General features: G+C 45.6%; 2 protein-coding genes across 2 annotated transcripts in view; one reads left to right on the forward strand and one right to left on the reverse strand.

Annotated features, from left to right (window-relative positions):
- Positions 1 to 1505: 1505 nt before the first annotated feature.
- LOC118386955 (signal recognition particle 9 kDa protein-like) lies at positions 1506 to 4248 on the reverse strand. Its single transcript, XM_035774988.2, has 3 exons — positions 3950 to 4248; positions 3415 to 3483; positions 1506 to 2082 (listed from the first exon to the last, which is right to left on the reverse strand). Exons 1-3 carry the CDS (start codon positions 4019 to 4021, stop codon positions 1969 to 1971), a joined length of 255 nt encoding a protein of 84 aa, XP_035630881.1. The 5' UTR covers positions 4022 to 4248; the 3' UTR covers positions 1506 to 1968.
- Positions 4249 to 6396: 2148 nt separating this feature from the next.
- The window catches only part of LOC118386956 (protein enabled homolog), a 159022-nt gene continuing 151627 nt past the window's right edge, over positions 6397 to 13791 (forward strand). Inside the window, exon 1 of the mRNA XM_052523753.1 lies at positions 6397 to 6765. Within this exon, the coding sequence (XP_052379713.1) occupies positions 6761 to 6765 (5 nt within the window). The 5' untranslated portion in view covers positions 6397 to 6760. The remainder of the gene's footprint in view (positions 6766 to 13791) is intronic.

A 13791-nucleotide genomic window follows, 5' to 3' on the forward strand; every position in this document is an offset into this window, starting at 1 on the left:
TTTCTACAACTTGATTGGAGTCCACCTGTGGTAAATTCAATTGATTGGACATGATTTGGAAAGACACACAGTTGTCTATATAAGGTCCCACAGTTGACAGGGCATGTCAGAGCAAAGACCAAGCCATGAGGTCGAAGGAATTGTCCGTAGAGCTCCGAGACAGGATTGTGTCAAGGCACAGATCTGGGGAAGGGTACCAAAAATGTATGCAGCATTAAAGGTCCCCAAGAACACAGGAGCCTCCATCGTTCTTAAATAGAAGAAGTTTGGAACCACCAAGACTCTTCCTTGAGCTGGCCGCCTGGCCAAACTGAGCAAATGGGGGAGAAGCGCCTTGGTCAGGGAGGTGACCAACCCGATGGTCACTCTTGACAGAGCTCCAGAGTTCCTCAACCATCTCCGCAGCACTCCACCAATCAGGCCTTTATCGCAGAGTGGCCAGACAGAAGCCACTCCTCAGTAAAAGGCACGACAGAACACTGAGTTTGCCAAAAGGCACCTAAAGACTTTGACCACGAGAAACAAGATTCTCTGGAGGCCTGAATGCCAAGCGTCACATCTGGAGGAAGTATCATGTTTTTCCAGAGGCAGGGACTGGGAGAAGTCAGGATCGAGACAAAGATGAACAGAGCAAAGTACAGATATCCTTGATGAAAACCCACTCAGGACCTGACTGGGTCGAAGGTTCACCTTCCAACAGGACAAAGACACCAAGCACACAGCCAAGACAACGCAGGAGTCCCTTCAGGAAAAGTCTCTGAATGTCCTTGAGAGACCTGAAAATAGCTGTGCAGCGACACTCCCCTTCCAACCGGACAGACCTTGAGAGGATCTGCAGAGAATGGGAGAAACTCCCCAAATACAGGTGTGCCAAGCTTGTAGTGTCATACCCAAGAAGACTCAAGGCTGTAATCACTGCATTAGGTGATTCAACAAAGTACTGAGTAAAGGGTCTGAATACTTATGTAATGTGATAGTTAAAAAAATATATTTTTAACTACTTTTGCTTTGTCATTATGGGCTATTGTGTAAATTGATGAGGGGGAAAAAAAAATCTAATCCATTTTAGGAGTCTGAATACTTTCAGATTGCACTCTCACCACACACAGTCTTATCTGCTTCTACATCTGCATTACTTGCAGTTTGGGGTTTCAGGCTGGGTTTCTGTATAACACTTTGACATCTGCTGTAAAAAGGGCTTTATACATATTTGATGGATGGTGGGAAATTGGACATTGTTTTTATGCAGATTTACAAACATTTGCATGACAATCTGTCACCAATTAGATGGAAACCTATGTAGCTAGTGACCTAGTTTGGAGACAAATTATTTTCAATGATTAAATAATGTCCAAAAATCTGGCATTCTTGATGAATAAAGATAAATCTGAAGACATTCAGGAGGGCCGTTGTTATGGCAGCTTGATCAGCAGCGATATGGGGAGACATTGACATTTAATCATACATTAAAATCAATCTTTCAGAAAGTTGATAGATGTTGGCTGTTGAGGTATATAAACATTTATTGAGTAATGCAATAATATGCAAAGTTGACTAAGTGGCATTGGAGACATTGTTCTTTCACTGAACTAGCAATCAAAAGGACCTGCTTCATTCATGGTCACCTCAACATGGTCATGAACATTTCTCCTTGTGGAAATGGAAATTTTAAAAAAGCATAACAAAAATAAATCTAACCATATAAATAAATAGACATGCGTCTCTCCATCTTAAAACTGAAAATAAATACAAGCTCTTTAAAAGAACTCCAGGAAATACCTCTTCAGAGCACCGAAGGTTACGCTCGCCATTTTCATGTTTGATTCCACCAACCCTCCCATTTCCCCTCCCTTCCTTCCTTCTCTCTCACGATCCGATGTAGTCATTCCAGCTCTGTTCTCTTCCATTGTTTGTAATATTAACAAACCACAGTACAGACTCAAAGGAGAGTTAACACAACTAAGGGGTTCAGTCCGTTTCCATGGCACCACTTTCCTTAGACACCATAAGCCTCATCAGTTTGCCATGCAGTTTCTCGATCTTCTTCACATCCTGGGCCTGGTCAGTCTTGTATTGTAAACACTGCAATGGAACAGAATGAGTCGTGGATTAGGTAGAGGGAAACAGACATGAAGCAAATATTTTATATACAAAAATAAACATGTCTCAAAAGTCTAAGCAACTGCTTCGTTTGCCTAATAGAGCTCCACAGTGGTGTTGTCATATTACCCATTAAACCTAGCGGTTAAACAGGAATATGGTTCTAATCGTGATTAGGATTAGGCCTGGCTCTTAGTCAGTGTTCCAATTCACCCCAAAGGTGTTTGATAGGGTTTGAGGTCAGAGCTCTGTGCAGGCCAGTCAAGTTCTTCCACACTGATCAACAAACCATTTATGTATGGACCCCGCTTTGTGCATGTCATGCTTAAACAGGAAAGGGCCTTCCCCAAACTGTTGCAAAAAAGTTGGAAGCACAGAATAGTAGTCTCATTGTAGCATTAAGACTTCCCTTCACTGGAACTAAACAGCCCCAGACCATTATTCTTCCTCCAATACACTTCACAGTTGGCACTACTGTAGTCGGGCTGTTAACGTTTACCTGGAATCCACCAAACTCAGATTTGTCTGTCGGACTGCCAGATGGTGAAGCGTGATTCAATACTCCAGAGAACAAGCTTCCACTGGTCCTGAGTCCAATAGCTGCAAGCTTTACACCACTCCAGCCGACACTTGGCATTGCACATGGTGATCTTAGGCTTGTGTGCGACTGCTCGGCCATGGAAACACATTTCATAAAGCTCCTGATTAGTTATTGTGTTGACTTCCTTCCAAAGGCAGTTTGGAACTCGGTAGTGAGTATTGCACCGGAGGACAGGTGATTATTATTATTATTTTTTTTTACCATACTACGTGCTTCAGCACTCGGTGGTCCCTTTCTGTGAGCTTGTATGGCCTACCACTTTGCGGCTAAGTCATTGTTGCTCCTAGAGGTTTCCACTTCACAATAACAGCACTCTAGCAGGCCAGAAATATGAAGAACTGACTTGTTGGAAAGGTGGCATCCTATGACAGTGTCACGTTGAAAGTAACCGAGCTCTTCAGTAAGGCCATTCTACTGCCAATGTTTGTCTCTGGAGATTATGGCCATGTGCCCTATTCTATACACCTGTCAGCAACAGGTGTGGCTGAAATAGCTGAAGCTACTAACGTGAAGGGGTGCTTTTGTATATACATTCCAAATGAGCGTGATTTCAACATTCTGACTTGTAATGGGACTGTTCGGAAATGTTGAGCCTCCATGTTAGATACATGTAAGTCTTCCACTCTCGGATTCTTAACAGGGACTAGTGGTTGGTGTAATGTAGGATACAAACAGACGTGCACAGTGAACAGACAGTGTTCTCTTGAACATACCACTGCATCATCGGTGACTTTGATGCGAAGGCTACCATCACAGTGTCTGTATTTGATAACCACCCTGACCTGCATTAAAAGGAGGGAGAAGAAAATATTGTACAAACGTTCGCTAACTCGTTTCAACAAAGGCAACTGAAAAGACCTTAAACTTGTTTATTGAATTTAAATAATATGCAACAAACAGAGCTACAGGTATTACAACGTGGTTGATTATCTTAATAGTACTCAGACTTCAACATTTGACTAACCTTACTATTAGGCCATTTATAGTTTTTCCTTCCTACTCACATTTGCCAGCATATTTAACGTTAACAGTTGGCTTCTCGTAAACTGCCTGCATTGCTTGAAAACGGCAAGCTAATAGTAGTTAGCTATCCTAGCTGATCCTTGAGACTGCATGGCCCTCCAGCGGTGATGGTTATTATGGGCTAGCACATTTATTTGTGCTGGGACATAACCATTACTAAATAAATGTTGCTAGGTAACGTTAGCTAGTTCCTGTAGCTGACAAAGTTTTAAACTTCATGGTTACCTTCATTGGCGCTGTCAGATATAGTTTTTCTGCTGCACGGGCGAACTCTTCCCATGTTTGATAATACGGCATAGTCCTTGTGCATAAGAAGTTAATTCCAAAAGAAAAACTGTTGAAGACGGCCTGTTAGGTTTAGCAACGTCTTAAAAACCACATCAGCGAACTACCAGGTAGAAAAGAACCGATGTATATACACGTCTGCGATTGGACGAGCGCTCTAAAGACCAATCACAGAGCACAATACTGTGAAGTTCAAGGTATGTCGTAATTCTAGAAAATATTCTACTTAGCTACGAGACATGATACTCCTCCAGAGAGAAGCCCAGTCTTTGCTTCTTTACACTCATGGCTATACACTCATGGAGGCCTTCACGCATCAGCCAGTAGATGGCAGAAATAGTTATGTTTTTTCAAGAGCGCAAGAAGGGCGCTTTCATTAGAAAGTGAACATAGCAGAAATGAATCAAATTATATTTAATTCTTCTTGACAAAAAATATATTATTCTCAACAGTATAAGAAATTCAACTAAATTTCACATTTAATTGAAAAGTGGCCTATTTGAAAACAAACCAAAGAGATTTGACAAGCAAAAGCAGTCCATAGACCTATTTGATTATTGATTAAATATACAGTACCAGTCAAAAGTTTGGACACACCTACTCATTCAAGGGTTTCTTTATTTTTACTATTTTAGTAATAGTGAAGCCATCAAAACTATGACATAACACATATGGAATCATGTAGTAACCCAAAAAGTGATAAACAAATCAAAATCTATTTAATATTTGAGATTCTTTAAAGTAGCCACCCTTTGCCTTGATGACAGCTTTGCACACTGGATCCTGGACTTCCTGACGGGCTGACCCCAGGTGGTGAGGGTAGGCAACATTGCCTCCGCCACGCTGACCCTCAACACAGGGGCCCCACAGTGGTGTGTGCTTAGTCCTCTCCTGCACTCCCTGTTCAACCACGTACGACTCCAACACCATCGTCAAGTTTGCTGACGACCAGCAACGATGAGTCAGCCTACAGGGAGGAACAACAACCTCTCTCTCAATGTCAGTAAGACCAAGGAGTTGATCGTGGACTACAGGAAACAGGGAGGAGAGCACACCCCCATCCACATTGACGGGGCAGCAGTGGAGCAGGTTGAGAACTTCAAGTTCCTCTGTGTCCAAATCATTAAAGACTTAAAATGGTCCTAACAAGTTTGGTATGGGCTCTCAAATCCTCCACAGCTGTACCATTGAGAACATTTTGACTCGCTGCATCACTGCCTGGTATAGCAATAGCAATGCCCTTACTAGCATGGCCCTACAGAGGGTGGTGTGGACATGGATCGAACCCCAGGCTGTAGTGACACCGCAGCACTGCGATGCAGTGCCTTAGACCACTGTGCCACTCAGGAGGCCTCATTTAACACACTTTAAATGGTTTAGATAGTTATCACAGTGTAAATAGCTATTTATAATTCAATAGGCTACTACTCTTGCTCCCCAGACCAGGTGAAATTTAACTTGAATGAGAAATCAAATAGCCCACTGAATCTCTAGGCCAGTAAGTATTTTCTGTCTCTGAGATAGATGTGTCTTCTCTCTTCCAGAAGCAGGTTGATGTTTATTAGAATGAGTCTTCTGGAGGCAGAACTGAGCTATTTCTGCTAGATGGGCTATATTGTAAAAATGATTGAAAACAAAAATGTGGTTTTTGGACTTATGGAGCATGCTTAAGTTTGTGGTTAGGGTTAGGTTTCAAATCAGTTTAATGACTTTGTGGCTGCCGCTTTGCAGAGCTGCCTCAAGAACAAGTTAAATTACGAAAAAAACGCTAACCTGCCTTCCAGGATTTACAAAAAAATGCACAATAAACTGTTTTGTTTTCATGTAGCTTATAATTAATACTATATCTGAAATAACAAAGCAAAAACTTGGGCCAATTGAGATATCGATAGTGACTAACAAATGTCAGTCAATTACGATAGCTCCCAGTGTAATTTTGTAAATGCCGGATATCATGGGGCTTTCAAGACAACTAGGAACTCGGAAAAAAAACTTGGTCAAATTATGAAGTCATTGATCTTCAGGTCGGAAAGTTGGAGTTTGAGGAAAAGATGCCCGAGTTTCCCATTTAGAATTCCGAGGTCGATGACCTTTCAAAAAAAATCCCAACCGTTTTTGCCGAGTGGCCAGTTGTTTTGAACGCATCACGAGCTGGTACGAACGGAGACAGACCCACAGTCCCCTCCCGAATTAATCGTGGGGGACAATAACTGACATCCACATAGTGGCGCACTGAGGTTGTTTATTAGCCCCCATAAACGTCTCACTCAAAAATCCCGTTATTCCCCTTTTTTTGCAAGGGGTACTTGCTATCAAAAAATCGAGGGGGTGTGGCCTGGTATGTTCTGTACGTCTCCACGTAGTTGAGAAACGCTTTGCGTCAGTGTTGAAGCAGAGACGGGGATCCCAGCGGCATGTTATCGCTGTATGAGACAACTGCAGTCTCCCAGTAGCGAAAACCATATACTTTCCCCCCCGTCTTTTCTTTCATTAGAATTTCGTAAACGGTGGCGCGATGCACTCGATCATGTAGAATAAATACTTTTTACATTTTCATTTTTCTTTTTTTTTTTATACTATACTGGATGTAACTACGAGCCTCTTTCATACCGCGGCGTTCCATTGATATTATTTTGTGGCATATTTAAGTGCGAACTTTCTGAAAACCGTTGCAAGATAAGTCATCAGTTAAATAACTTATTTGAAGCCCTTGACGAAGACCCTGTTCTGTGACAGTACTGTGACTGAATCATGAGGTGAGTAATGATCTAAGTCTTGATTAAAAACATTGAAGCAACATGATGCGAACATTTTATATTACATTCACACAGGTAACTTTTTGAGAGGCTATATGTCCAACAAACTTTCCAACCGGATGCGATCAAATGCATGTTATTCATTAGGTTATTTGGTCGTTTAAATATAGGAAAATTTGTATTCTATTCTGCATATACAGCAAATTGCAGTGCAGCAATGTCGATGTGGATCTTGTCTCGTTGAATGTAAAATAGCAAGGCATGCAGTGCGCAACTGTATTATCAGTGGCTGCTACAGAGCTGACTGAAAAACACATTTGTTTTTTTATTTCAAACTGTGTCACACCTCCACACGCCTCCAGAAAGAAACATTTGCCCAGTTGTTGCAATCAATGCAGTAACGGGTAGGAGCAATAACCGCAAATTGAATGGTTAAACCGAGGCTAATTGACCAGTGTACTTTCAGTCAACATGAATGTCAATTTGATCATAGCAATTTCCCATGCATATTGACAAAAAAAGACCCGTGGAAATGTTGCTAGGGTTGTATTCTACGTGCAATGGGCTTTAATTCATTGTGGATTTTTTCCCCTGGTTAGACATTTTGGGATTATTCACGATGATAATGAAAATAATTGATTTGATGTCACATTAATTCAAACATCCGTTTTTTTTCCGTTGTTGTTGACAATTGCATAGGGCTATGACGGTTTATTACGCAGGGCTTGCGCACTAACTGATTTGTGCCTTTTAAAAAATCTATGTATTTGCATTGAACACATTTAATATCACACAATTCAAAACCTGTATTTAATATGTAAGATGATTTCATTCTTAACGTTTTATTGGTCCTCTAAGGTCGTTCATCCACCTATGTCACACTTGACTTGCTGATGATGACCACTGCACTTAGGTGTCCCATGTTGCTGCAGTGCAGGTGTGTAGTTTACTGTGACCCCTGGATGAAACAAACATCTCAGATTTGCACGTTATAGTATACAATATTTACTCTTCCTCTATTTAAATGGGTTATGTTTCCGATACAGATGTTTATAAATAGAACAGCTTTGTGGCTGTTTGAAAAGGGCTCTCGTCGCGTTGCAACGCACTCATCACATTGTAGTGGAGGGTGTTGTCTGTGGGCTAGGGAGAGTTCAGATGTCAAGGCTTGGTCCACAGGCAGAGGGTGAAACACTAGGGTGACCCCTAGTCAGATCCATTACTCAATATGGCGGGGGCGTGGGGCGGATGAGGCCCCTCGAGAGAAAGGCCTAAATGAGGCCAGCTGCTGGCATCTCTCCACGAGACCAAGCCTCATCTAACAATGACTCTGGAGCTCCAAGGATCTCCAGCACTGCTACAATTCTCAAATATATACATCTTTTTATCCATCTTGCTGATTGGTGATCACATTACTTATTGGAAATAGTAAATCACCAGGTTTCCATGCAATTGGTGACAGATTTTCATGCGAATATTCTAAAATCTGCATAAAACAATATGCACATATTACCATCAAACTGGCTATTTGCGGATTAAAGACTCTGCGTGATGACGTAGTGCACACAAAAAAATAACTTTTGAAGTTAATTTCCCATGTGCCGAATAAAAATAAAACAAAGTTAAATGGGTTTCCATCACATTGTCAACTCTACTGATGGTTTTGTCACAACTGTTGCGTTATATAGCACGTGCGCTCTAACCAACAGCTCACAGATACAGTGCGAGTAGGCTACCTACATATAGATTATGGATAAGAGCGAGATTATTTTTATTTGTCAAACAGCAGCCAAGCATCAATCGTCATGTCACTAGAATAAGACCCCCAATATTTATGGGAGAGCAGCATCAAACTCATCACCGTGCACTTTCACTCCACTGTGAAGTTCATCACAATTGGTGTAATCTGTTGCCTAATAAACTGCATGGTTTCCCGGGTCATAGTGGGAGGACAACACAATATATCACCGCGTGACTCCAAGTTTACTTTGATATCACAGTTATATCAGTATTTGAGCATAAAGGCGTTTCCACGGCCGTTTCTCGCATCATTCATGTTACAGACACAAAAAGATCCCACCATGTCGAACAAACAAATTCTCTGTTGACATTTAGAAAATTGTTTCCACATTTCCTTTTTCCTAAAAAAAAAAGGTTGTGACTTTTTTCATGCGTCAAGTAATTAATCCGCATGGAATGGTTGGTTGGAGACCTGGTGAGTGATAGTAAATGGTGGGTGAAATTGAAGTAGTCCTTACTGTTTTGATTCATTAGACAACAAAAATCAGTGTCAAAAGGGGCGCTAGGCTATTAGATGTGCCTGGTGGGTTTGTTCAACAGGTGTGAGGTGGTTGCTTGGGTTGACTGCTAGGCCAAGTTGCTGGCCTGACTGACTCATGACCATTTGTTGGTGTGTGTCGGGACAGACAGACAGCATGGGAGTTGTCTTTCTCCATGTCAACTGATCAGTCACTATAAGCCCAAAGACCTGTCAACATAAGACGCCTTTCCTATGTCAGTGATGAAACCTGAACTGTCTGTTCCTTTAAAATTCCTCCCCCATGATGTTCTAAAATAGAGCCCCCAGTCAGTTATGCATCATGGGAAGTGAAGCACACTTGACGTTTTATCGCTCCTGGTTTCACGGTGAAGCAGCAGGCTGTGATGTGTCACAGTAACAACCTCTGACAGCCTTTTCCTTTTGAGGAGCCTGATACATTTACACAGATCCTGAGAAATAACAGCTGTGGAAATGCTGCTGGTATTTTTTTGTTTCCATTTCTTGTTCAGGTTTTCCTGATGACTGCCACAATCGTATTCAGCCTCTGGGTTCTGAACGGACTGGAGTAACCCTCCGAATAAAAAATAATTTAGTCCAAGTTTGTCTTGAGCCTAGCGATGCAAGTGGCTCATCAGACAGCAGTCAATAGAGATGAAGTGTGTGTGTGTCCACAGTCAGCCGTGAGTGAGCGGAAAACCAGGGCTTAATCCCAGATAGTGTAACCATGCAGTGATAATTGGACGTAATTTGTCTGTTTCATTTGCTAGGGGACTGTCGTAAAACGGTGTCATGAGTCTTCGGAGTAAGATGTGAGGAAGACGTTATGGTGCTCCAATGATTTATTTTGTCAATTTTCTCCGATTCTATCATCCACCCGACCCTCCACCCTCTGATCTCTGCTTTTCTCATCCCCCTCTACCTCCAGCTCTCAGTCTGACAGTCCATCCCTTATCGCTCAAATTTATTCTCTGTTCACCGATAAACTGCAAACCAGCCTTTCTGTAAGCATTTTTCTTTTTTTTGGGGGGGGGGCTCTATCTGATGTCATTGCAGAGGAGTTTCATCTTTCACTCTGTGCACTTCACTTATCTCTGAGTGATTGTTCGTCCAAGCAAAGTGGACCCAGGAGAGAACTAATCACCACAGTGTTTCATCTCCCAGGATTAGGGCTGATTTACAGGAGACAAGTGATTCTGTGCTCAGATATGGTTACGTAATGTTTAATCCACTGACTGCGGTAAAACATTTTCGTCTGGTGTGTTTCCCCTCCTACCTGTTGTGTGTGAATCTAAGTTTAACTGGGTGTAAGTAAGCGGCTCTGTCTTTGTGTGTGTGCGTGTTTGTACACATTTTACTATACTTGTGAGTACCAGAAATCCTCACAAGAATACTAAACCAACTCAAATTCAGAGAAGTGAGGACATTATGCCAGTTCTCAATTGTAAAAAGCTTATTTTAGTGTTAAGGTTAGAATTAGGGTTGGTGTCAGAGGAAACACCTGGCGACCTAGTCAGCGTCTCTCTCTGAGTTCTCTCTCTCTGAGCTCTCTCTCTCTCTGAGCTCGCTCTCTCTCTCTCTCTCTCTATGGGCTCGCTCGCTCGCTCTCTTTCTCTCTCTGAGCTCGCTCACGCTCTCTGAGCTTGCTCGCTCTCTCTCTTTCCTCGCTCGCTCTCTCTTTCCACGCTCGCTCTCTTTCCTCGATCGCTCTCTCTCTCAGCTCGCTCTCTCTCTCTCTGGGCTCGCTCGCTCTCTCTCTGATCTTGCTCGCTCGCTCTCTCTCTGATCTCGCTCGCTCTCTCTCTCTGATCTCGCTCGCTCTCTCTCTCTGATCTCGCTCGCTCTCTCTCTCTGATCTCGCTCGCTCTCTCTCTCTGATCTCGCTCGCTCTCTCTCTCTGATCTCGCTCTCTCTCTCTGAGCTCGCTCGCTCGCTCTCTCTCTCTGAGCTCGCTCGCTCTCTCTCTCTGAGCTCGCTCGCTCTCTCTCTCGCTCTCTCTCTGCGCTCTCTCTCGCTCTCTCTCTGAGCTCTCTCTCTCTCTCTCTCTCTCTCAGCTCTTGCTCGCTCTCTCTCAGCTCTATCTCTCTCTCTCTCTCTCTCTCTCTCTCTCTCGCTCTCTCGCTCTCTCGCTCTCTCTCTCAGCTCTCTCGCTCTCTCTCTGAGCTCTCTCGCTCTCTCTCTGAGCTCGCTCACGCTCTCTCTCTGAGCTCGCTCACGCTCTCTCTCTGAGCTCGCTCACTCTCTCTCTCTGAGCTCGCTCACTCTCTCTCTGAGCTCGCTTACTCTCTCTCTCTGAGCTCTCTGAGCTCTCTCGTTCTGAGCTCTCTGAGCTCTCTCTCTGAGCTCGCTCGCTCTCTCTCTCTGGGCTCGCTCACTCTCTCAGCTAGCTCGCGCTCTCTCTCTCTCTCTGAGCTCGCTCTCTCTCTGAGCTCTCTCTCTGAGCTCTCTCGCTCCCTCTCAGCTCTTGCTCGCTCTCTCTCAGCTCTCTCGCTCTCTCTCTGAGCTCTCTCGCTCTCTCTCTGAGCTCGCTCCCTCTCTCTCTGAGCTCCCTCTCTCTCTGAGCTCCCTCTCTCTCTCTGAGCTCTCTCCCTCTCTCTCTCTCTCTGAGCTCGCTCGCTCTCTCTCTCTGAGCTCTCTGAGCTCTCGGAGCTCTCTGAGCTCTCTCTCTCTCTGAGCTCGCTCTCACTCTCTCTGAGCTCGCTCTCACTCTCTCTGAGCTCGCTCTCACTCTCTCTGAGCTCGCTCTCACTCTCTGAGCTCGCTCTCACTCTCTGAGCTCGCTCTCACTCTCTGAGCTCGCTCTCACTCTCTGAGCTCGCTCTCTCTCTCTGAGCTCGCTCTCTCTCTCTGAGCTCACTCGCTCTCTCTCTCTCTGAGCTCGCTCGCTCTATCTCTCTGAGCTCGCTCGGCCTCGCTCTCTCTGAGCTCGCCCGCTCTCTCTCTCTGAGCTCACCCGCTCTCTCTCTCTGAGCTCGCCCGCTCTATCTCTCTGAGCTCGCCCGCTCTCTCTCTCTCTGAGCTCTCTCTCTCTCTCTCTCTCAGATCGCTCGCTCCTTCTCTCTCTCTGAGCTCGATCTCTCTCTGAGATCGCTCGCTCCTTCTCTTTCTCTGAGCTCGCTCTCTCTCTGAGCTCGCTCTCTCGCTCGCTCTCTCTCTCTGAGCTCGCTCGCTCTCTCTCTCTGAGCTCGCTCGCTCTCTCTCTCTGAGCTCGCTCGCTCTCTCTCTCTCTGAGCTCCCTCGCTCTCTCTCTCTCTGAGCTCGCTCGCTCTCTCTCTCTGAGCTCGCTCGCTCTCTCTCTCTGAGCTCGCTCGCTCTCTCTCTCTCTGAGCTCGCTCGCTCTCTCTCTGAGCTCGCTCGCTCTCTCTCTCTCTGAGCTCGCTCTCTCTCTCTGAGCTCGCTCTCTCTCTCTGAGCTTGCTCGCTTTTTCTCTCTGAACCCTCTTACTCTCTCTCTCTCTCAGCTCACTCTCTCTCTCTCTGAGCCCTCTTGCTCTCTCTCTCTCTGAGCTCGCTCACTCGCTCTCTCTCTCTCTGTGCTCTCTCTCTGAGCTCACTTGCTCTCTCTGGGCACGCTCTCGTGCCTCTCTCTCTGAGCTCGCTCGCTCTCTCTCTGAGCTCCCTCGCTCTCTCTCTCTGAGCTCGCTCTGGGCTCGCTTGCTCTCTCTCTCTGTGCTCGCTCGCTCTCTCTCTCTCTGAGCTTGCTCGCTCTCTCTCTCAGCTCGCTCTCTCTCTGAGCTCGCTCGCTCTCTCTCTCGGCTCGCTCTCTCTATCTCAGCTCGCTCTCACTCTCTGAGCTCGCTCGCTTTCTCTCTCTCTGAGCCCTCTTGCTATCTCTCTGAGATCGCTCTCTCTCTCTTAGCTTGCTCGCTCTCTCTCTCTGAGCTCGCTCTCTCTGAGCTCGCTCTCTCTGAGCTCGCTCGCTCTCTCTGAGCTCTCTCTCTCTCTCTCTCTCTGAGCTCCCTCGCTCTCTCAGCTCACTCTCTCTCTGAGCTCGCTCGCTCTCTCTCTCAGCTCGCTCTCTCTCTGAGCTCTCTCTCTCTGAGCCCTCTCTCTCTCAGCTCGCTCTCTCTCTCTGAGCTCGCTCGCTTTCTCTCTCTGAGCCCTCTTGCTCTCTCTCTCTCTGAGCTCGCTCGCTCTCTCTCTCTGAGCTCGCTCGCTCTCTCTCTCTGAGCTCGCTCGCTCTCTCTCTCTCTGAGCTCGCTCGCTCTCTCTCTCTGAGCTCGCTCGCTCTCTCTCTGAGCTCGCTCGCTCTCTCTCTGAGCTCGCTCTCTCTCTCTCTCTGAGCTCGCTCGCTCTCTCTCTCTCTGAGCTCGCTCGCTCTCTCTCTCTCTGAGCTCGCTCTCTCTCTCTGAGCTCGCTCTCTCTCTCTGAGCTCGCTCTCTCTCTCTGAGCTCACTCGCTCTCTCTCTCTGAACCCTCTTACTCTCTCTCTCTCTCAGCTCACTCTCTCTCTCTGAGCCCTCTTGCTCTCTCTCTCTCTGAGCTCGCTCACTCGCTCTCTCTCTCTCTGAGCTCTCTCTCTGAGCTCACTCGCTCTCTCTGGGCACGCTCTCGTGCCTCTCTCTCTGAGCTCGCTCGCTCTCTCTCTCTGAGCTCCCTCGCTCTCTCTCTCTCTGAGCTCGCTCTGGGCTCGCTCGCTCTCTCTCTCTCTGAGCTTGCTCGCTCTCTCTCTCAGCTCGCTCTCTCTCTGAGCTCGCTCGCTCTCTCTCTCAGCTCGCTCTCTCTCTCTCTATCTCAGCTCGCTCTCAC

Source organism: Oncorhynchus keta, chromosome 8, assembly GCF_023373465.1.
Source record: "Oncorhynchus keta strain PuntledgeMale-10-30-2019 chromosome 8, Oket_V2, whole genome shotgun sequence".
NCBI lineage: Eukaryota > Metazoa > Chordata > Actinopteri > Salmoniformes > Salmonidae > Oncorhynchus > Oncorhynchus keta.